Here is a 25,481-nt window from a genome sequence, read left to right as displayed (position 1 = left end):
ATATTATCATAGTCATAGTCATAGCCATCATATTCTCTGCTCTAATTATCACCATCATCATCATCATCATCATCATCATCATCATCATCATCATCATCATCATCATCATCATCATCATCATCATCATCATCGTCGTCGTCGTCGTCGTCATCGTCCTCGTCGTCATGACAATGACTGCCGCCGGAATGCCAATTAATAAATCTTCATTCAGCGCTGAATTGTTATTTTATTTTCATTTTTTACCAGTGCTGAAATTGTTTTCTGATGAACAACAATAATAATACAAGTTTACTGAAACTGGCGTTTACGAATACACGCACAATCCACGTCTAATTTGAACCATATCACGCGTATATGAGGTATGCACGTACATTGTCTGATAATTGTATGATGATGTTTATTGGTAACAGAAAAAATATAATTGTTAAATTCGATCAGATAAAACAAATATTGCCCAAAATAGAGTTGGTAGATCGTCCATACTTGTTTCTAATTATAAACAAGTACGGATCTTTTTTACAGTACAACATTTCTCTCCACGTAATTCTGGAAGTTCAATAAGTTGAGGGTCGGCAGAGGAAAAGACAATAACTTCAAAACATATCCAAAACAATTATTTCAGGTGTTATATATAAGACCAATAAATATTAAATAAAAGCAGATAGAGGAATATCTGATTTGTCGTTCAGTGAAACATTGGCTTTTTTATACCGTCTGGGCGGAATTTGAGGTGGATCATCCTTAAGAAGAGAAATCAAGGGAGCTAATTTTTAGCATTAATAAACATACTTAATATTGGCTGCAAAAAAAAACAGTGAACAAAATCTAACTTTTGTATAAACAACTAAATTTTAACCAAAAGTTCCTTTTGAATAGTCATCAATAAGACATTTATGGAGATTACTTCCCTACATTATTAATTTATGAATAAATGTATGTAATCTTTGTAGTTAATCAATGTGCATCGTAGAAAAGGTGAGCTCCAACATTTACCTTTTTAGATTCATAATCCACTGATTCATATACAGCATCTTTTAAGGGTGTTTTCTTTTTCTCTGCGTTTTCAACTGAAGTATATCAACGATTTATTATACAGTGATATTCTACATCAACACGCAAGTATAAAACCAAACCATTAAGTTATCTAATGGAATCTTGCATTGAACTAACGGTAAATACACAGACTATTCAAGAACTGTACACATTTAGCTTTAGATTCAATGTGGACGATACTATATTTATATTCTCTTACGTATTTCGTTATTGAATATGTAAGCGATCATGCAATTTTAAAGAATGGTCCTTCTAATTACTGAATCGAACTTGGTCAATCACATTCGCCATGAAAGTTCACTCGTGTCATGACTGTGATGTGTGAATGACATTCAGAATTCGCTTATAATATGTGATGCGATTCTGTACGTCGTGATACCATGTTTTTTGTCCGGTTGCAATCTGTGTTTATCACGCAACAATGAACTCCGGTACGACGAAATGCGAGTAGGTTTGTTCCTCAAGTATAATCGATGTTGACCACGAATTTGAGCTATATTTGGACACAATTAATACAACTTTATCTCGACCGACTATTAAGTCGATTATTTTTAAAAGATAGCCCCGCATCTTTTTGTCATATTCTCACTGTCATAATGAGTCGGAACGAACACCGTGATTCGCCACACTGATCGTGTTTTCCACTTGGATATTTCCAGCTTAAGTCCTTTTTACGCGTTTTTACAACGTCGTGATACCATACTTTACGCTGGTATGCGATCTGGTCACGATTGTGTCCATAACGGTAACGTATGATATCCAGTAAAGTTTCGATTACACGCGTTTAATACTTCATTATCTGGAACGAGTGCACGATTGTGTATCGATCCGTCAGAAAAATCTCTATGGATTCCCCAAATAATGACGTTATGGCACGAGTATTACAGTTTCAACTCGCGTATAATATATGAATGAAATCATTTACGATATAGAGAATACTGGGTTAGCGTTGAATACAGAGAAGTTTATGTTGCGAGGCTTAGAACGCCGGTAGCGCGAGCCTTGGCGAGCGCTTTCGGTGTTCGAGCCGAGCAACATAAACGTCTCTGTATTCAACGCTAATCCTAGTATTCTATTTATCCCATTTGATTTTTTCAACGTGACATTTAACATAACTAGATATAATAACCATAGCCTAACAATTATTTTAATTAATTCTTAAAAATCGCTTAAAATCTAACGAATGTAACCATGCGTAGTGATATAAATGCAGGGCTTAACACTAAGGCACGTCCGAACGACATTCACTGCCTGTACCTAGGTCCGGGCTAGCCAATGTCCCAGTAACATGCCCGACCGGTCGTGTGTATTTTGGGCGGGATTATGTGTTCTATATCAATAAACTGCGTTTTAAATAAGCCTTTGAAAGATGCAAAAATCTTAATACAGTATGATCAGATGACAATTAATTCCCAGAGTGAAGTCGGAGACTACAAACAGATCGTAACTCAAAGTAGATTTGGAACCCCCTGATTGCAATCTAAAAGAGGCCGACAATTCAGAAAATCCCCGGCGGTTTTCCTGGTAAAACACGTCAGTACCTATTTTTAAACGGAATTCCGCTAGATACGGTTTTGATTGGTTTCCTCGAAGTGACGTGTTTTCTCGATAAAAATACGTTTTAAACTAAAAGCCGGGATCGCCCAGGATTGTCCGGGATCGATGAAGGTATAAAACGCGACATTAACACAAAGTTAATATAAAATTATTATTTATTTATAAATTTTACATAATTTTAATTTTTTGATCGATTAAAAGTGTTTTGACAATCTTTTTTACGCAATTCAATTAGCAAAACTAATATTAATGGTCGATCCCGGCTTTTAGTAGAGAGATAACCCAATCTCCACGCAGAGTTGTCGTTCCTTGCTCTCACATACAACTCTGCGAAATGCTCAGCTTGCCATTTTGCCTATAAAATAGGTAAAACCGAACAAACGCATTCAATGTATATTTGATTGGATATTTAAGATCGCATGCATTAAATTAAGAAATATGACTTTTAAATGTACGATAAATCGTGCAAAAACTTGCGAGTTTTAATGCAACTCTTTGGAACTATTTTATTGCCCATTTACGCAGATGGAATCATTCCACGCACTTCACAAATGTTAACAATTGAACATAATTTTTATTGAGTGACGTTAGGAATTGCTTCGACGTGTGTATGTTTGTTGGTTTCTTAACATCAAACAACCATGTCAATTTTATAATGATGAATTAAGACTGATTGTCCCGTAGTCACTGTTCTAACACTATTCTACTATGTACATTGGGAAATTGGATATTTCAATTATTTAGATTTCATTATATACCATATCTGAATTGGGACTTATGTACGAGCCGAATTGTTAATCAAGGACTGAGACAAATCAACATATGTTCCCGATAATTGAACTACATTGGAGAAATGAAACCATACCTCCATAATCAATTTTTCAAACTTCATTACATCCTTTCCGAAGATTCTATTTCCTAAATTAGTTTATTTATACAACAACAACACAACAACAACAACACAATAATGAACAATGAGATAAATTCTGTTATTATTTATATATTATTATGTTCATTTATATGTCCCTTTATATATTACAATGTATATATGTCCCTTTATATATTACAATGTACAATTATAATGTACATTACGTTACATGATATAAGATATCATGGTATGAGATGGTTTCCTTTAATGCAATGAATGCAATGTAACCGTCGTGCAAGAGATTGTTTAGTATACTGTAACCTCAGTGATGAACGCTTGGAATGATCATGACATGAATGAGACGCTTTCATAACAATAATCCGTTCTGAGCCGAACACAGAGGGGAATGTAATGTAACCATCGTGCAAGAGATTGGAGTTAACCTTGTACTATTGTTACGACTACCGAACACGTTAGTTGTTATTTTTCGACACCTAAGATTCACTTACCGTTTGTTGTCAGACGGCAACTGCGGCAATCAATGTAAACAGGTTTTAACGTTCATGTCGTTGTTTATGTTTGGCTTTACGGGTGGGAATGGGGGTTCCTTGGATAAGAAAAGAAAAGGGAAGGCGGAAAGTAAGAGAAAGTATGAGAAAAAAACAACAAGGAAATTTCTCCCGAAATGGCGTGAAGATTACAAATAGATGTCTTAAGTAGATGAATATTGAATTCATTAGCATAAGTAAGACAAGCTTATAAGAATGATTGAATCATAATTGCGCATCTCCACGCACAAGAAAATACAAGTTAAATGATAAATATAAAAGTTTTGATAATACTTTGGTCGGGGCACATGAAAGATTGGTCAGGGCTAGTAGGTTCTGCATTGACTAGCCCGAATGGCCGAGTTGAAAAAAAGGTTAGTGTTAAGCCCTGAAAATGTATTTGTTCTGGTACGCAAAATAGTCTTTAAAAAATTCACACACAAACTGTAAAACTAGTAAAAATATAACCATATGCCTCGATTCAATTTTACGCAGCATGCGAATTGTAACACATTACGACCGCGAAAAGAAGATTTTACTTGAATATAATTTATTTTATTTTCGAAAGAAAATGATCAAAATCCAATATGTCGGCGATTGCTTCTGACAAAATGATGTCGATGCCAACATAGAATCTACATTTACACTATCGACGAGTAAACAGACAATTGCAGCGACTGACACTTAATTTGACTTAATATGCAGGGCAATACGTTTTTCGACTTCGGACGACGAATTTAAGGACGCGCAGAACGTGTTTTTTATATAATGTTATGGGTATGCCGTGTATGATCCAATGCATCAATGGCCCCCGTGTTAAAATCATTTCCCCGAAAACGGGGAACGACAAAAGTACACATTAAAACCAAAACACGTTCGAACTAGTATCTTACCTTTAATTATCCTTTAAAATCCATCTAATAATCCATTTAACTCAATAATTGGCGATTTTGCATCTAGGGTCTTTAATAATTATTTTAGCATAGTTAAATAAAGACCCTTATGCCATCCTATCACTATTTTCAAATGAATTCGTTAAACTTTCTTATTCGTCACACGCTACGTCATGTACTCTATGATCATTACTGCTGTCAAAATGAACCGGCGCAGTTTATCAAATAATAGCCGTTGGTAAACTCGGATGCATTTGCAGCTTTCTGCATACAAACATTATTATGTTTAAACTTGCACACTGTTATTTGTCTATGATAAATGCCCAGCTCTATGCTTAACGTGAATTAAATCGGATAGCAAATATTGCAGATTATTTATGAATTGTGCGATATTTGTATGGCTTGTTGTACATTCTTAAATGTCAAAAGTATATGCATGGATTATAAACAATGCACATTACACGAAATAAGGAAAATGTGATTAATTGACAATTCAAATACCGTATGTCGACATACAGTACATGTACATGTGAAATAAGTCGCGTTTATAATAAATCGTCATTTTTTGGGGAAAATGACGCAATAAGTGTCATTTTATGACGCCATCAATCAGCTGATTCATTAAGCGGATGGCAAAAAAATATGTCATATGACTAGATTTAAAGGTTGAAGGTCGTATAATTTTGAAGCAAAAGTTTTCTCGAATTTATTAATTATGAAAAATCATTCAGTGGTAAAGTAAAAAGTAGTCCTAGCACGTGACAGGGCACGTGACAGGGCACGTGACAGGTATATCCCACAGTGTTGAATACAGGCTAGTATATTCCAATAGGTGTTATGTCCACGCTTAAGATCATGCTTTTACATTTATGGTAGTGTCGGTAGTAAATAAAGCTTCTAAACCATCCCAGTATAAAATACATAGAACATAGTAAAAACAAAACATACTTTCTTGAATTGGAATACGATAAAATTTTGCGCTATTTTCTATTTGTTTGCAATTAGATACACCCGTTTGTTCAACATCGGGTCGCCAAAGCAACAGTGTCAGACGTGCATCAACAAAGATATGACGCTATTATGTTTTATTTGTTTCGTTTACCAATCAAAATACAGGCTGTTAAATGGATATTTCAAAATGGCTGCCACAAGAGAGGCCAACATAATTTTGGACGAAATAACTCAGACAGATTAAATGTTTTTCAAACTTTCAATGGCTTTCTTTTGAAAACAGATGTAAATATTTCACAGGTATAATTATTTACAAATCTCTTCATAATTTAACGCCCACATATATTGACGACTTGATAAAACTGGTGAAAAACAATAATTACAATTTAAGATCGATATCAATCAATGATTTGACGCATAAAACACCTCACTCAAACCTTTTAAAAAGGTCGTTTAGTTATTCTGGTATGGAAATATGGAACCACATACCGGTACGTATTCGCCAATCTCTCACTCTCAACACTTTCAAACATAGGCTTAAGAAATATTTCCTCTTTGAGGCGCAAAATGAGTCTATTGCGTAGTAACATTTTTTTGTTTTCCTCTTATTCAAAAGGCAAATGCTCCTCCATAAGTGTCGTAATGATTACTGTAGATTTAATTTCTGCAAACAAATATACATATTGCTTTTTCAAACTACTTATATAGCAAGGAGGTGCAGGCTATATATAACAGTTGTGTAATTTCATATCCAATTGTGAACAACACTGGTCATGAATATTGTTTTCTGTAATTATAATATTTGTGTATATCAGCCACTTCTGTCAATCGTAAACTATTTCAAGTATAATGTATTCCACGTTTCTAATCTCTGACTTTGTACAATAATGTACGCGGCTGTTTTTGTTAACTTTTTGCTATTGTTATTGGTCGTGTTAATTAAGATATGGTAATTGTATAAGTGTGTGTGTGGTGTGTGGTGTGTGTGTGTGTGTGTGTGTGTGTGTGTGCGTGCGTGCGTGCGTGCGTGCGTGCGTGTGCGTGTGTGTGTGTGTGCGCGGGTGCGTGTGTGCGCGGGTGCGTTAGAGTGTGTGCATATGGGAAAATGCAATCAACAATACATTTATATTCTTAAATACTTTCTGTTTATAAATATTTGTTCCTTGAGACCATTTCAATATTGGAAGAGAAATAAATAATATAAGAGAAGTCATATAATATACTTGCTTATTATGACACTTCTATAACACTGTTACAGTACTCTTATGTCCGTCGAAGTCTACATGTTTGCATTATAATGTAGAAATGCATTATACAAACCATAGGTGTTTGACGGCCTCATTGAAAATAAGATTGCCATTGTTAAACTGTTTGCATGACTTTGTATCAATGTGTTGTCTTAATGAGTTACCTTCGGAAAATAAAGAGATTATTATTATTGATTAATTATGACATTACCATGATTTCTTTATATCGTTTCAGGGAGTTACTTAATCGTTTCAATCAGTTAGCTATGTTGTTGTCACGAGTAGCAAAGTCGTTCCCATGAGTCAGTTATGTCTTAAAACGACTAACTAAGTTGTTCTCACGACTTACTTACACAAATGCACGTCTAACGTTTTTGCACGAGCAAAGTATCTCGTTCCCAAGACTTATTAAATCATTGGCATGAGTTACTTAGTGTTGGAAACGACACAAATATATGAATAAGTCTCTTGCCACCACACTGCCGTGTGTAGAAGATTGGTATCGCCAAATTTTGAATTGGCTTGTGGAGGTAGTGCCATATAAGAAGAGGTCCATTTCCAGAGACTTGATGATCCTCTTTAATATTTAGTTCCCGTTGTGAGGCAACTAATATACTACACCTCATTTGAATGTCTTTATGACAAGCGACAGGCGAGTAACTAATGGCTACTGATCTAATTCAATTTACTTCAGTATCATTAACGTTAAAATCATCTCGTCTATTTTATTACGCTAGTTAATTGTTCGAAGAATTTGTATCAGTCTCGTGACTTGTGCTATTTCTCATGACACGAGATGCGGAGATACGTCATCAAACAAGCCACTCGGCTGATACAAAGTCATGGAACAATTGACTAGCGTAATATTCCGTATGTATACGACAGTCAAGTGATTTGATTGTTATCGCAAGTACTAATAATTAACGATAACGATACGCACTTAATTTCTAAACAGATAGACCAAAGTTCGTCGAATACGTCTTTTCTACAGAGGTATGAATCATGCGTCGAATTCCGCGTACTTGATTACGAGTGTTTTTAATATAGCAATTAAAGCTATTTAGTATGCTCCAACCTTTTATTATAATGATATGGTAAACAAGAAATTGACATATACGATGTATTTGTTGAGAATTTCACATCTGTACGATAAAAGGTGTCGATACAATTCACTATGCATTTCTAAAAGCTTCTTCAGATTTACTGTCAAATTATCGTTAATGTTGTTACAGTGTTGGGTTCAAGACCAAAGATTACATTGTTTGGGTCTAGACAGCGTTAATATATGGTTCCCAATTGCGAAACTTTCAAAACATTGTCGGTAATAAGCCGACACAGATTTCCAGAATCAGTTTAGTTTGAAAAATAAATTTGGTTTTCGGAGCATTATGACTCACGCATAATGAAATTTCAGTTTTTCACTGGCAGTACTTATAATGCTATAAAGCTATAAAAATACGGTCGATTGTTGATTATATTCTCCAATTGCATGAGAACATCCTCAAAGCTTGTTTTAAAATATGAAAATAGCTTTTTAAAAAGACGGCAAAGAAAGGTTACATATTATAGCGTTAACACATCTTCAAAACTTGATATCTCTTAGCATTTTTCATGTGCTTAATTTTTTTTTGTATTACATGGGTGCTTGTTTTTCATTTATTCTGTGAACTGCTGTCGATTTTACCGCATCACTGTAGCTTTATCAGGATGTGAAATAACACCGCCCTTGTCTTTTTAGGACAGTGCGTTTGTGACATCTGAGTAAGCTTCATGAACAAAGTTCGAGTTTTGACGATTTGAGCATGCGCACACACGAATCACGCGCTTAGTGAATAATTACATGGGTCATGTTGATTGATCCCATATGGTTTGCATTGTTGTGTTAAGTGATTTAATTCAAGATGATCGAAACGAATAGGGTTTCAATTATGAGAAAATAGATTATGTTCCGTTTTATTCAGATACTCATTTTCGATGAAATATATTGGGATGGTGTTTTGTTTTCAAGAGCTATAAGTGTTATACACAATTCGTGTCATTGATTCCAAGATCCCACTTGTTGTCTATCATTTATTTACTTTGCAAACCACTTAATAATGTCCTCTAACAACTCAAATTTATGCTGCGAATATATTCATTAAATATTATTCAGTATTAAGATTTTTAATGTGGATTTGCAAAATGATTTCATAGGATATTAGGGAGATCAACTCTCTGGTTCAACTGTGCTTCCAAACGAATAAAATGTATTGATATTTATCTTGATACGCGAAGCCGGATCCGGGGGTTGCCGCAAAAGCCTATAAGCATTCTCCGAAAGACTAATTTTGCATTTTACAAAAATCGCAAACATAAAAACGTTCTGGTTAAACAAGTGCGGTAGATTATAATTTTTCCAGATTTATTTGAAAATGATTTCAATATTAAAGCCCCATTACTACTCAAAATCAACGAAAATTTCGTACAATATTTCGTAACAAAAAGCTAAACAAATAAAAATCAATGTACTACGGAAGCCCTGGAGGGACATTTTTTGTTACTTGTTATGAGTAATGTGTTATTACTTATTTGTTATTACTTATTAGTTATGCTCGATTGGTCATTGTCGGCTCGGGTACTACTTGCATGTACCCCGGGTACTCTTAAGTATACTTACATGTATCCCGGGTACGGTAATTATCTTTAAACGTACCCGGTCGATATTAGACTGTACCCGAGTTGTTTTCCTGCCCTTAATCCGATGTTGTAAATTTAACTACCAATTTCCACTGTGAGAATGTAAATACGTCTTGATTGGCCAGCGCGTATATTAACATCTTGCAATGTTAAAAGTTAACGTTTGCATCGTTGTAAAGTCTGTAATCTATACGCGGTGGAAGCGACACAATTATTTTTCGTCTTAGCGAGGAACAAATGCTGTGCTTACAGGCCGGGAACAATTGTGATATAACTCACACGAAATTTCATCCTAGATAAAAATGTCTGGGTAACAAACTGTTGACTACCGGTTAAATGTAAACATTGATTCTTGTGGTGCAATAACGAAAATAGTCAACTACGGTGAATAAAGTATGTATAAAAAAAGATTTTTGTATCATAAACTGTGGAATATTTTACCGAAATTATATTAAATGTGTTGTATTACTCAAGTAATTTTCTTAATATGGGTTTTCACCTGATTTTGACTTTTCAGGACACAGTCTTTCCAGCGTTGCTATTTTTTTTTAGTTTTCCTACTTTGTCCTAGTATTTTTTAAAGTTTCCTTTTTCCTAGTTTTTACAAAAAAGCTCCTAGTTCTCCTAGTTGTTTTGCCAGTGACGAGTCTTAAAATTATTGTTTAGGCAAAATAATTGTTTGGTTTTGTTAATTTAATATCAAATGGATATGTATACATGTATTCATAGTGTTTTAAATATATTTGGGTTGGCTATAGGTATGCATTAATGGTTTATTTTCCTAGAAATATTTGCTTGGCTAGAAAAGATAGACAATAATCACGATCCCCTGTCAAAATGGTGTTAGATCCCCTGCCAAAATTGTGTAAGGCAGAAGGGAACTGCTTTGCTGTGTATTGCTTTGTGTGTTGTTACAGCATATCATTTTCAAATTCTGGCCTGTTTCAGTTACTGGGCCATGCAGATGAATCAAAACATAAGAAGTTGGTATAAGTACGCAAAGATAAAGGCCAGAAACAGCTATTTAATTCACCTGTATAAGGAGGCAGTCAACAAGAAGGTAGTGATACTGAAAGGAAGGGGCATACTGTCTTTCTAAAGCCTTTATAAATTAACGATCAAACAGCAAAGGCAGAGGCATTATGGGCAATGAAAGTGGCATTAGAAGGATATTCCTTAATGTGATGGAATAAGCAACCTGTTGAAGGCGATGTTGTCTGGATCATTTTTTGAACAATTCACAATGAGCAAATATAAGGTGTCATATCTAATGTCAGATGGTCTTGGTCCTTAGAAGGGGTATTGTGAAAAGGTACACGTATCAAAGAGTCAATTTTCAATACAATATGATGAAACAGGCAATGCACAGGACAAAAAGCAATGTGATGTTCATAATAGAGTTTGGAATGAGGAGAAGGGAGAAGTTAGTGTTATGTTCCTGAAAAGCCTCGTGTTTCGACAGGCTAAAGGCGAAATGTTATTGTCCTATTTCTTTTATACTATAGAAGCTAGAGACTTGAAACTTCATAAATGAAGATTTTTTTTTAGATATAGTGCAGTATGCATAAAATGTTACTCTGCACCTGTTATTATTTTAGTTATTGCCCTTTTTAATGTTTATACTTGATTTTTATCAGGTTCTTCTCCTATATACTATAAAAGCTAGAGACTTGAAACTAGAAATTTAGATAGATATAATTGAGAGAAAGTAAAGTATGCAAAAGATGTTACTCCGCACCTATTTTTCTTGTCACTACAAAGTCGCTTGGAAACTTCTCCGTCGTCCGTCTCTCTGTCCGTCACAAATCGTCTCCGGAGCAAAACTCCTTTAGTATTGAAGGTATCGACCTCAAACTTTATACAGTGATACAGTTCATTGAGGGAAAGCGCTGTGACAAGAAGCCATAACTCTGGGTGGTCCCATGTTTGAGTTGTCTCTGTTTTGAGTTATCTTCCTTCGTTTAAAAATCGGAGCATTTCCGGAGCATAACTTCTATTGTATTGAAGGTATCGACTTCAAACTTTATGCAATGACAAGCGACACATGTGATAACTAATCGCTCTTGTTTTTTTAAATTTATTTCCCTTTGTTAATTTTCATAGTTTATATTTGTCCAGGCTATTTCTCCTATATTATAAGATCTTTAAATTTGAAACTTCATTATGTGAACAGATGTTATTGAGAAGAAGAACAGTGCACAATGACTGGAACTCTGGTTCTCATATAATTTAGGTTATTGTCCTTAATTTACTTTACTATTGTTATGGCCATATTTCTTTTACTGTGCAAGCTATTAACTTGACACCGGAGGCGACTTAATGGTTTGCGCTCTGTGTGTGAGTCTGTCACACATGTCTGTATCCTGCGATAACTTAAAAATTTCTTCATTTTTTTCATGAAACCTGAAACATGGACAGATGGCAATATGGAGATTATGCACGTCATTTCATTGTGTTCCTAAGTCATGAATTCTAGTTGTTATGGCAACAAATAGAAATATTGCTGAAAATGGTGGATCCTGCGATAACTTATAAAGTTATTCATGTTTTTTCATGCAACTTGAAACATGGATAGATGGCAATATGGAGATTCATTTTATTGTGTTCCTACGTCAAGAATTCTGGTTGCTATGGCAACAAATAGACTAGAAATATTGCTGAAAAGGTGAAGTTTCACCGGTAGGTGACCATATTGCTTGATAAAGTCTTGTTATATGGCAGATTTTTTTGGTAAGAAGTGCAGTGTCAAGAACTGTTAATCTACCTATAATGTTCATTTAATTTTGTTCAACTTGTTAATTAAGTTCAACTTCTGAAACACCGTTAGCTTCAGTTCAAATGCATCTTCACCTGAAAGATCATACCTGTTGACAAATATTATAACAATCTTACACTGGCTTACGGTACATACCAGGTAAATCTTGCTCGAGGGATACTGTTTAAGGCGGTAACGAGGCTCTCCCGAGAGCTAGATTTTCCTGGTATGTACCGCAAATAGTGTTTGCTTGCTTTTCTTGCATATTGTTCAAACACGCATTCATTCATAAATGTTCATTTGATGTCATAAACGTGCGATATGTGACGTCATAAGAATATTTATGAATACATAAATAACGTTATTTAACGCGCAAGACTGAAGAGTATTATTACAACAGCGGAATGTAAGATGGGGTTTTCTAGCACTGGTGAAAACGGCAGATAACCCGGTCTGAAATGCAAGAAATATTCGTTCTTTGCGACACATCCGACTCGCGGAGGTCATGTTCGTTGGTTTCAGGTCACCCGGTAACATGCATCATCCATCGGTAATCCAGGGTTAATAATTACATGTACATTTGATGAAATGTAGGAACGGAATGCAGAAGCACATTGGCTGCACATGGTATTGTGAAGTGATTTTTTTCCATAATTTTCTTCTGCCCTAAGACGCCATTTTGTTTGACTCGCATGTGTTATCATCTAAACGCTTGGTAAATACTTTGCCAAATAAGCAAGCGCTATTCGATTAAGACTCGAGTCAAAACGGCCTAAACAAAACAGGATTTTTCACTACGCATAGAAGACGGCTCGAATTGGGTATCGGCGATTTGTTTTGCGTCCCGGTACGCACAGCTTTTGAAAAAATGCGTATCGACCTATTTTTATTGCGTATTTACGCAAATAAGCATTTTATCTGTAGCTCTGAATGTACTACTGACTTACGAAATTCGGCGAAAATGAACTTTTTATATTCGGAAATATCATAATTCGGTAACCACGAAATAATGTTGTTCTAAAAACTGCAAGTGGGTAACAATTTTTGAAAGCAAAAGTAACCGGACAGTAAGTCCGACGATCTTGCATTTCAACGTTAGCCTTTTTAATTGTTCATCGGCAATGTCCGACGGGCCGACGGGCTTTCGCCATGTCTGGGTCACGAAGTGTCATTGAGATGAAGCAACACATATGGTTTCCAGAGAATTTAGAAGCTTTTTCTTTGATTTGACAAAGTGACCTAGTATTTAAACCCTCGTTTGGCATTTACCAAGATATCAACTTGACAAATGTCCCAGTTTAATAAAGATTGGACGAAAAATGTGGTTTCTAGAGTGTTCACAGACTTTTCTTTAAATTGGCTTAGTGACCAAGTTGTTGATCCCATATCAGCCTATATCTAATAAGATTTCACAGGATTTTCATAAAATTTGAAACAAGAAAAGTGTCCACACGACACGGATGCCCCCAACTGTAACTGTGTCACTACATAAAAGCATAACTGTGTAAATGTTTTTGAGATATACATCGCATTTTGCATGCAAATAACATGAATGCACGTATCTTCTTGTCAACTGCAGAAAAAAACCATAATGGTTACTACTTGAAATAGAGAGCAGACACCATGTTGAATGTTTAAAACCTAGTTTTTGGCCCGCACGGCCCATGGTCGAACTTGGCCTAAAGATCATCTAGATAAAACTTGTAACCAAATACATAAATAAAACTCACTTATGTATGTTTATATGTGTAAATATTTTCCCTAACTGAAACATACACTTAATTTATTTCTTTGAATCATGTTGTTCACACTTTATATGCCCTTTCATAAATCAACCACATGTTAATATTTGCTTTTTGAAATGTATGTATATTATGTATGTATATTATCATATATATATATATATATATATATATATATATATATATATATATATATATATATATATATATATATATATATATATATATATATATATATATATATATATAATAAAAGTAAAAACACGTGTCTGGGATTTTAAATATATATTGATTTAGCCAACGCGTTTCGCATAGCTCATCAGGGCATATATATTACAATATATATATAACATATATATTACAATATATTACAACGTCAAAATGTCATGGAGATAACGTCATATCAATTATGACGTCATAACGTCAATAAATATTAAATGAAATTTAATTTGGGTTTAAATACATGTATAAAATGTTGTTCTTTTGCTAACCTAGCTGAAATATTGTTCGAAAATAGCTTATAAAATGGAAATATTTTAAATTTTGGTTCATTATGTGAACATTCATCTAAATGTTTACTTAAAGGCATCTGTCTTGTTGAGGGGTCTCGCATTTGTTGTTCATGGACAGATCGCCTATTTCTAAGTTTATCGCCAGTTTGGCCTATATAATATTGTTTGCATCCATTGCATAATAATACATAAATCACATTTTGTATATCACATGACATATCAGTTTTTATTTTGAACATTTTGCCATTAAAATCAAAAGAATTCCCTTCAATAATATAACCACACAGGGCGCATCTAGAGTCATTACATTTGGATACTCTTGGTTCTTGAGATGAAAAGTAAGATTTGGTTAACAGACGTTTTAAATTAGGTGGCTGTCGCTTACATTTTATTATCTTCTGATTTGAAATTATTTTATTCATAACCGGGTCTGTTTGTAAAATGTCAATGTTGTTTTTTAATACGCCAAACAGTTCTTTATTTTTTGGATTTTGTGTTGAAATAAATGGAATTATATTACTCTTGTCTTTTTGTGTTGATTTTGAAAGTAATTCATGTTTAGGGATGGAAAGTGCTTTTTTAATACCTGTATTTATAATAGATTGTGGATATTTTCTTTGAATAAGTGAATGCTTAAGTTCATTTAAACGTTTTAGTTTAAGTTTATCATTCGAAACTATGGTGCAGATCCGTTTCGCTAAAGTGAAAGGAATATTTATCTTTGTGTGTTTATTATGACACGAGGTAAAATTAAGATATTGTTTAGAATCAGTTTCTTTGTAATATATATCAGTATTAATTTCAGTATTGTTTTTTATAATCAATATATCAAGAAATGGTAACTCGAGTGTGCTTGTTTGCATTGTAAACTTGATATCCGAATGTAAGTTGTTTAAAATAGTATAAAAGTTTTGAAGTTCATAGGGAAATTTTGTCCAGAAAATAAAGCAATCGTCTAGAAATCTTTTCCAAAATGTTTTTATAAAAGAAAGAAATTCATCATTATAAATTGATCCAATTCTTGCATATAGTTTTTGTTCTAAAAATCCCACTACCAATGTAGCGTATGTTGGCGCGAATTTAGTACCCATTGCAGTCCCTTTAGATTGGTTGTAGTACTTATCATCAAAATTGAAGTTATTATTTTCAAGTATTATTTTTATGCCTTCTTTTATAAACCGTTGCGAAAACCTTTCATTAACCGAATGTGATATACAAAATGTGATTTATGTATTATTATGCAATGGATGCAAACAATATTATATAGGCCAAACTGGCGATAAACTTAGAAATAGGCGATCTGTCCATGAACAACAAATGCGAGACCCCTCAACAAGACAGATGCCTTTAAGTAAACATTTAGATGAATGTTCACATAATGAACCAAAATTTAAAATATTTCCATTTTATAAGCTATTTTCGAACAATATTTCAGCTAGGTTAGCAAAAGAACAACATTTTATACATGTATTTAAACCCAAATTAAATTTCATTTAATATTTATTGACGTTATGACGTCATAATTGATATGACGTTATCTCCATGACATTTTGACGTTGTAATATATTGTATTATGCCCTGATGAGCTATGCGAAACGCGTTGGCTAAATCAATATATATTTAAAATCCCAGACCAGTGTTTTTACTTTTATTATATAATATTCACAATCTGGATTATTACATTTTACTTATATAACTATATATATATATATATATATATATATATATGTATATATGTGTGTGCGTGTGTGCGTGTGTGCGTGTGTGTGTGTGTGAATACAATAACATGAAGACCCTTATGTCTCAAATAAACTGCCTTATATATCTAGGACATGACAGCATGAAGTTATTTTTTACCTTAGGATTGTGCAAATAAGGCCATACAAGCTCCAGAATTATGTAAGAAAAAATCCCCAATACCTCCTATGAATATACAATACCATTGTGCCATTAATATTTCTAGGATTATGAGATAACATAAAGTACAAAACATCACGAGGATTATGGAAACCACTGACTAACTTTTAAAATATCTGAAAAAAGTCATCGTATAATAGCTCACCGGAAACGCGATTTAATACTTGCAAAATCCTCTCTTTTGTTGTCAGTGGAGTGACATTTTCGGTAGAAACCGCACGATTAGCTCACTTACTGTGTTTACGAAGCGTAACATCGTCGTTTTCAAAGTTGTCTGTTGACAAAGTAGAGAGTCCTCTGGTTGTTGGAGAGTCCTGTAAATAATATAGGCACTCAAGATTACGGGTTATGTTACAACTACACATGCTAGAAGCTGATGTTGAATTCAATACAAAATGCCAAGTATTGCGTTCAATGATCTAATCCATCCCCCTACAGTCTATTGACTACAACTAAAATAATTAATGATTATGCAGCATTAATTTAAGTAAAATGAAATTTTAATCAAAATACTTTCTGCAAATATTTCATAAATATAATCAATTGCTTCGAACTAGATTAAATATTGATCTGTAAGATATATTAACATTTTAATAAAGATGCCGGTCATATCTTAATATTTATATTAATTTAAATCATGATATCAAATTTGAGCCAAATTATACAATTTCAAATAATATGCACTACGCGATAGCAATGAATTTAAATATATGCTTCACATAGTGCATAAGATAGATTTCTAAGGATAGTTACTTTAGTTTCGTATGCATCAAGTTAATATCGTGTCTACCTAAATAGATATATAGAGGATATTTGTTGGATTCGGTGGAATATCGATTTTATTTCTCGAGTGATCATAGAAAACAATATTTTCACGAGTGGCGAAGCCACGAGTGAAAATATATTTTTTCTATGATCACGAGTGAAATAAAATCGATATTCCATCGAATCCAACACATTTTCTTTTTATTTTATGCTTTTTTCACCGTTCATTTACATTGTTAATGAGTTTAACTGTATTATTTCGCTGGATTAATAACGTCATTTCGTCCAAAAAATGACGTCATTTCACAGTAAAACAGTGAAAAATATCGATATATTTTTCACTGTTATTTTTCACTGTAAGTGTTTAAAACTGTGGAATACCAATTTTATTTCACTGATTTTTCTATATAAACCACAAGACAGCATAAAATAAACATATATACATCATATATATTACGTGTTACTAGACGAGGAGATTACACCAAGTAAGTGCCAATTGCTTGTTTCACTAATTAGTCATCTCTTGGGAAGGCGTGTGAAGCCCATTAATTGTTGTACAATTTAATGTAAATGACAGTCTACCGTTCATATACGTCCGTTGCATATGTCATATTACGTCACGATTGAGTGTTTCAATGTATATTAATATATGCATTTCAGTAGGGGGATCAGTTCACGTTAGACAACCGACCAGATAGGTCCCAGTTACTACTTGTCGCGGGGCCGTTAGGCCGCCGCATAGATCTTGTTCAGGATATTGGAAAATGTTAGAGTTTAAAACAAAACAAAAATAAATCGCAATAAAACTTGAAATGGACTTGTGTTCGTTATTGTGTTACACCGATTATGTGACATATGTTATCACTATAAAATTAATCCTGCACTTCTCAAAAAGGATAGAGCTATATGTAACGGATAAGTGTGTATAGGGCTTTCCGGACTGCTGGCCCAAGAATCTGGAACACTATTCCATTAGCGATCAGGCAGTCAGAAACATTGGATTTGTTCAAAAGAAACCTGAAGACATTTTATTTTAGGAAGTTTGACACACTGTTTTAAATTGTATAAACGTTTTAATGTGCTCATTTAATGTGTGTTAAACCCCACAATCAATGCACTCACTAATTAATTCATTATTTATTTATCTACTTATTGATTTTTTTACTTAATTTAAGTAGTGTTTTGTTTTATTTATTTAGTTTGGTTATTTTAAAGTGTTTATCAGATTTTAGTTACTGCCTATATTTATATGGTGTCAGCTTTTTACCTCGTAACTTTTATGAATTTTATGTCATATTTACATGTACAACGCCATTGAATATGCGCGCATAAAAATAGGCGTTTAATCAAATAAATAAGTTTCAAGTTTCAAGTATAACGCTTAAATACTTATATTGTTTTCCAATACCACCATAGATCACAGTCATGCAAAAACAGTATTAATTGCCACATATGTTTTAGGGGGGGGGGGGGAGGGGGGCACACAAACGGCTAAGAAAGTGTACCTGTTAAGAATACTTTGATCGTTTAAGAAAGAAATCTGCATTTTGAAACAGGAATTGATTTTCCTTTATTAAAATTTACGTGGGGAACATCAAGGCCCAGAATTGCTGGCCTAAATTGACTCTCAGATACTTATGTGATCTGAGCTGGGATATAATTTTTCAAGACTATACTGGTACAAGGAGTAAAACGTGTTGTTATTGACAGAAGTCATCATGGGTGATTTTGATGTTTTCTTTATCTGCTTCAAACAAAAACTTTAGATGAACCCTTTGAGCTCATTTAAGGGTACTTATAGTTTTAATAGTAGTTGATCTTATTTATTAAGCAATAGTTATATTACAGCAATATGTATGTTCAGATTGAATAATGCACTACCAACTATAGCACTCATTATATCGAAATGTTGAAAAAAAGCGACAAGTATATGAACTTCACTGAAACACAAATTATACTAGAGACCTTATGTATGACTAGTGAGCCGTGACTTGAACGAATATGATATGATTACTTGTATAAGGTCTGGTATCTATGTGGTCTTTTATTAATCATATGTCTGATACCTTGATATGAGAACATATATGACATCAGTTAATTGTAGCTTGTGTATGTTACATGTATGCTTTTGGGTAAATATCATTATCATAGTTGACACAAATTATTTTATAATGTTGCATATTAAAAGCTTATGGCTATGCATCGCCGCTTTTTGGAACGGTTCATAATTAAAAGATAGGAGTCAATTATTTCGTATTAAAGTTACAAAAGAATCCTTTTAAAGTTAATTAAACGTTTTCACATTATTAAACAAGAGAAAGCTATAATGCAGGTACAAAGCATTATTGAATGGAAAACTATTGCAATTTACTAATTAGCTGTTGGAACATAAGTCATTTTAAATATTTACCGTCATATTCACCTGATGACCGCTCAACAGCTTGTCATGGTTATTAAGATCTTTTTGAGTCTCTTCATATTCTTGTTCCAATTGCGCTTCTTTTTCAATCATCTGCTCAAGTTGGTGACTGAAAACGCAACAAAACCTTTTCGATAGTTGTCAATACTTATCAAGCATAAACATTTATCTATTTCCATGTGAGGAAAATGTCATAGATTTGTATGTACTTGAGTGTGATGCGAGTTCATTCTGTTTATAAATATATATACGTTTATTATACAAAATTATCTGTTCGCTTAAAATGTTGTTCATTGTTTTTGTCGTTCTACATCTTATAGTTCGATTTAGGATGCAGACCTATGCTTAACGTTTGAACTCTTAAAAGGTTACAGACATTTGTAAAGGTTCTAACTCACTAACTGTCACGAATCACGCTAAAAATTCCAAATTACTTATGTTTGACAAAAACTCTATATGTGGTATGTTAATCCCTTTATACGTAGATACGTTTGGGTTTCTTACTTATAATCAAATATAAGCAGTTTATTTAATTAATTCACTGGCTGCGCTTCAATGCACAGGCAACTTAAGCTTTTTTTATTGTATCATCTTTAGCATGACTATCAATAGTTAATATATACTGATGGCGGAAAAAATGTACACCCATGTTGTTAATCGACATATTGCTGACACCATAATATCCATTGTTTGTACCATAATTGTGTTAACCTTTACCTTGCTAATCAGCTGAGTCAAGCGAGAGGGTATCGCGTTGTATGTTTTAGCTATTTTCCATTAAACATAAATTGAATTATTGTGTAATATAAACATTCTAAGGTAATTCTTTTTCGGTAAACATTATAACTGAGTTAATGTCGAAATGTATGAAAACTATACTTTATAAATATACATGTTAGAATATAAGTTAGGTTTAAATGGCCAAATTCAAACTTTGATGAGAATCTCTTTTTTGTAATGCAACAGCGATTCCAATAGAGAACGTTTGAAACAAAAGAAGGAACAAACCTGGGTTCACTTCTAACTCCTAAGGTCACAGCAGACTTACGTCTCAGTACCTCGACAATGTCTTTCAATGTGCTGCAATGATACAACAGTTGGGGAGTATTGTATTCATATGTTTTCGTGTATTGCAGGTTATAAACGTTGTGTATTAATTTTTAGAAAATTCGGGTTCGATACAAAAGCGCATCAGTTTGTTGTAAATAGAGACGATATTACGAAATCTTACTTCACTCTGTTTTGCAGTATTTTTTTCTTCTTCTTCAGGATGAAAATGTGTTCTTCTTGTGTTTCAATTCTGTATAAATTTGATAATAAATGACATGCATCACGTGCAGATAAAAAACTTTTAAATATTAATTTAACCGTAAATGGTTCCAATATGGTAATGTTCATAAGACTATTATTTGTTTAAAATGTCTAATATAATAATGCAATATAGAGCTAAACCATCACATTTCGCGATTTAAACATCTGTGACAAGAAATATTCACGCAATTGTTTATTTATGATAATGCCAAAATTTAAAAGCGTTATGATATTAATACAGTATTTTATTGCGATATTTACTGTCGTTGCCATTTGTTTCTGTCCTCTTTACTGCAAGACTCCACGGACCTAGAAATGTAAAGAATATATAACACAAATATTAGTAATTATTATGGTTATAATTAAAATTCGTTATGAGGATAATGATAATAATAATTATAATAATAATAATAAAAATAATTATTATTATTATTATCCTTCTTCTTCTGCTTCCTCTTCTTCTTCTCCTTCTACTTCTTTGTCTTCTTCTTTTCCTCCTCCTCCTCCTCCTCATCACCATCATCGTCATCATCATCATCATCATCATCATCATCATCATCATCATCATCATCATCATCATCATCATCATCATCATCATCATCATCATCATCATCACAATCATCAAATATAACAAAAAATTGAAGACATTACTCTTTCAAAACATTTCAAACTGTTTCACACTGTTGATTAACAAGACAAATGCTGTATTTTTATGTAAAAAGAAAAGGCATTACACTTTATTATTAGTTTTACTTAACGTACTGTAATGACAAATTTAGTTGTTTAATATCTTCTTCTCTGCGTGCTATCTCTTGTTGTAGAAGGTCCATTTCCTTCACAAAAGTGTCTTCGTTTTTCACACATTTATTTCTCATATCTTCTAATGATTGTTGTAGGAGGTCCAATTCCTTCACAAAAGTTTCCTCGTTTTTCTCACAGATCTTTCTCATGTCTTCTAATGATTTTGCTATCGGCAGAAGTTCCCTGAAATCAATAATAACCACCATGAAAAAGATTTTGATCATACGTTGCATCTGCACCAATGTTCAATCAGACTCTTATGCAAATGGTTTTGCTTATTTTAGCAACTCGATAGGATACATTTAACTTATAAATGTAATTCAATTGTACTTACAATAGAAAAACTCAAAGTTTTCGTTAAATGAAAACTTTTTATATTGAAATTTAACCGCGTATATTGAGAAATACATGTAATGCATACTTTCAAATTCTACTTTAATTTGTTGAAGATCATTTTACAGTTTAAATAATTGGAACTTAAACATGAGGAAGTTGAGTTTGGTGAGCCTTTACCAAAAGCTTGGTCTGAAAAAAATAGGGAAAAGGTTTTTCCTCTTAGAAAGATGTCATTAAATTACAAGCGCAATCATTTTCCTCTACTAGTATGTTGCACATTTTATTAATAGGCGTCAAATGAAGTTTGTTTAACTGGGTATGTATTTTTTTTAAATGATTGTAAGTTCTTATTTATAAATTTAAATTCAAACGAGTTATGTAACATAATAAAGTTTAAAATCACCATATTTCGTGATACGTGATATCACGTATAAAAAATATAGTATAATTAAAAACTTAAGTTATTTCAGAAGTTATCAATGAATCATTTAGCTAATTACTGATGTATAAATCATTTACATAAACAAAAAATTAAAAAATCAACGCCAGCATGTATTTTTGTTAAACACAGGAAACTATCAATTTCCCGCCATTTCATGATTATACCAGCATATCATGTTTTTATATACAAAAGCCGATAATGATTGGAGAACTAACCTAGAATGGTCTGTGGATATTCGAGATTTTAACATTTCACATTCCCTCATTCGCTCTTCATAAAAGCCCGGTTCCATTTGAATTATTTTATCCTGAAACAAGTGCAACATATATAGCCATTATTTGCTGTTGATATACAAGGGATAGAATAAAGGAGACGCCAATGTTCCCGCACATGCATCCTCGAATTAACGGAAGCAAACGTGATAAATTTAAAAATTTCATTCTAGTAGTCGTCCAAATTGATATGAAAGGCATAATATTGCCGTTGTGTAGTGCATGCGGTGTCCGCCTAGCGACCTGGAGGTCCCGGGTTCGATCCTTACTCACGTAATCTCCCCCTAAATATCGCAAGTTGTGGTTGTACTAAGGAAACGCAATCAAGAGCTCCTCAACAAGCATTGGTCTTTGGATGCAGTCGAAACAAAAATTCGTGAGTTAAATATTAAATAAATAAATAACATACTTTTTGTTAATGTACTTGTTTCACAAATTTGATGAAACAATAGCCGTAGCGAAGTTCATTTGAGCGATCTTGATACGGAAACTAAAATATTAGTCGTCACGATTTTTAAACGGTTCATGAACAACGATAAGTGTCGGGATAATTTTGACGAGCTAAAATAAAAGTTGTTGTTCGTACATATGTGTCTATCTACCTGGCTAACATTAAGAGCTGCTTCCAGAACACAGATCCTGTCCAACAGACGTCGGACATGATAATCCTGATCTTCGAACATCTTTTCCGCTTGTCTCAAGGATAACTGAAATTTCGCTGATTTTTCCTCAAGCGAACGCATATCATTTGGTTCCTAAGAACGGATATAAAAAAAAGACATGACAGCAGACGTGCGAATTTGTTTATAACACAGTGGGATACAGCATAATCAGTATATTCGATGTTACTAAATAGTTTGAATGGAACCTTTACCAGAACAGGTTAAGGAAACAGACTGATTATGATGCCTAACCTTGAAAAGAGATAACTTCAAACAAGACAAATCCGGAAAATTCCTGTTCTCTATAATGTTGTTTCCTAGTCTTTAAAATATGTTGATATCAGTTATATTCAAAGTTAAACGTTCTGTAAACTCGTTGAACTAAATAATTTGATAGTCGATATTCCATAATTTGTCAACAAGCTTTTTCTCAAATTAAAGAGAAATTTTACTTATTCGGATTCATTTGTTGAGTTACCTGCATCCGGAGAAAGATTTCCTTCGCTGCAGATCTTAAATCTGAGAATATCTTAACGCCGCTAAAACAGTTAAGCAACAGGTATAAGGACTGTTAAAGGGGCCTTTTCACAGATTTTGGCATTTTTTAACTTATTCATTAAATGCTTTATATTGATAAATGTAAACATTGGATCGTAAAAGCTCCAGTAAAAAATCAAGAATAAAATTAAAAAAAGGAAAAGAACATTGCCCGGAGCAGGATTCGAACCAGTGACCCCTGGAGTCCTGCCAGAATCCTGAAGTAAAAACGCTTTAGCCTACTGAGCTATTCCGCCGAGTACACGTACTTGACGTATTTTATACCTTATATAAGCAATCTTCGTAGTTGCACACAATTTAACGACAAAATCAAAACTCTCCAAATTATTCAATCGTTTCGCGTTGCAACGCTTTATAATTTTTAGGTTTTAAAATCGTCAAAAGATGCATATAATGGCTATATTAGAGCATGGTAAATGTTCAGTATTACTGTTTCCTCACTTATATCATAACTAAAACGAAAATTTGCTAATCTGAAACAACTTTTTTTAATTTTGTCAATTTACCAAAGCGTGAAAAGATCCCTTTAAGAAATCTTATAATTTAAATTGGCCAATTATAAACAATGTATGAGTATATTTATAAATAAATATGTGCATATCCAAGATTTAATATATTTAACCATACCAACATTCAAATATACATATGTGGATACGATACACCGCCAAATGTATGGTATATAAAAGTTGTCAATTTATACAATATCTCACAAATGTATGTGTTCATGTACCTGGGTTGCTTATTCATATCGTTGTCAACGTTACATATTTCTTGTCTCTGAAAGATAAACACAGTAAAAATAATACTTTATAAGACACTGTTTTTTTAAATGGATAAAAACAATGGTTCGATGAAAGCAGAAAATTGGTAAGAATGACTGGTGCTTAATGTGAATTCTACCATCATCTGTATACATGTATCATGTAAAACTGCGGTGTACAAGAAATAATACATTAAAACATGATAATTTGCCAACAACAATCGAATGAATTCCACATTGTATAATCGATTGGAACAAACAAAAAATAATAGCCGAACTAAGTTGGAAGATGTTTGCAAACAATGTGAAAATATTTATGTCTATTATGTCGATTATAAACGTTGTGATATTGTTACGATGTCACACAACTATATCTTTAGTAAAAAATACATTTAAGTTATTTCATGTATTTACATCATACCCTTTGATACGTTCT

The 25,481-nt window shown here is 33.2% G+C and overlaps 1 protein-coding gene across 1 annotated transcript; it reads right to left on the bottom strand.

The window, feature by feature from the left end:
• Positions 1-647: 647 nt before the first annotated feature.
• Positions 648-24,261, bottom strand: LOC127834130 (myosin-1B-like). The gene is made up of 11 exons (XM_052359759.1): positions 24,206-24,261; positions 23,668-23,820; positions 23,009-23,100; positions 21,977-22,198; positions 21,476-21,523; positions 21,135-21,203; positions 20,912-20,983; positions 19,895-20,012; positions 16,955-17,033; positions 994-1,067; positions 648-740 (listed from the first exon to the last, which is right to left on the bottom strand). The coding sequence occupies exons 1-11, from the start codon at positions 24,209-24,211 to the stop codon at positions 648-650; spliced, it is 1,026 nt and encodes a 341-aa protein (XP_052215719.1). The 5' UTR covers positions 24,212-24,261.
• Positions 24,262-25,481: the final 1,220 nt, after the last annotated feature.

This window comes from Dreissena polymorpha, chromosome 6 (assembly GCF_020536995.1).
Source record: "Dreissena polymorpha isolate Duluth1 chromosome 6, UMN_Dpol_1.0, whole genome shotgun sequence".
NCBI classification, from domain to species: Eukaryota; Metazoa; Mollusca; class Bivalvia; order Myida; family Dreissenidae; genus Dreissena; species Dreissena polymorpha.
Note: the sequence above shows the minus strand (reverse complement) of the source record. Positions and strands in the feature narration are given on the sequence as shown.

Bases quoted from the DNA above. Each gene is read 5' to 3' on its own strand.
- LOC127834130 (XM_052359759.1), bottom strand. The intron at 23,101-23,667 runs GTAGATAGACAC...CACTTGTTTCAG, and splicing joins CAGCTCTTAATGTTAGCCAG to GATAAAATAATTCAAATGGA. The intron at 20,984-21,134 runs GTAAGATTTCGT...GTATCATTGCAG, and splicing joins ATACTGCAAAACAGAGTGAA to CACATTGAAAGACATTGTCG.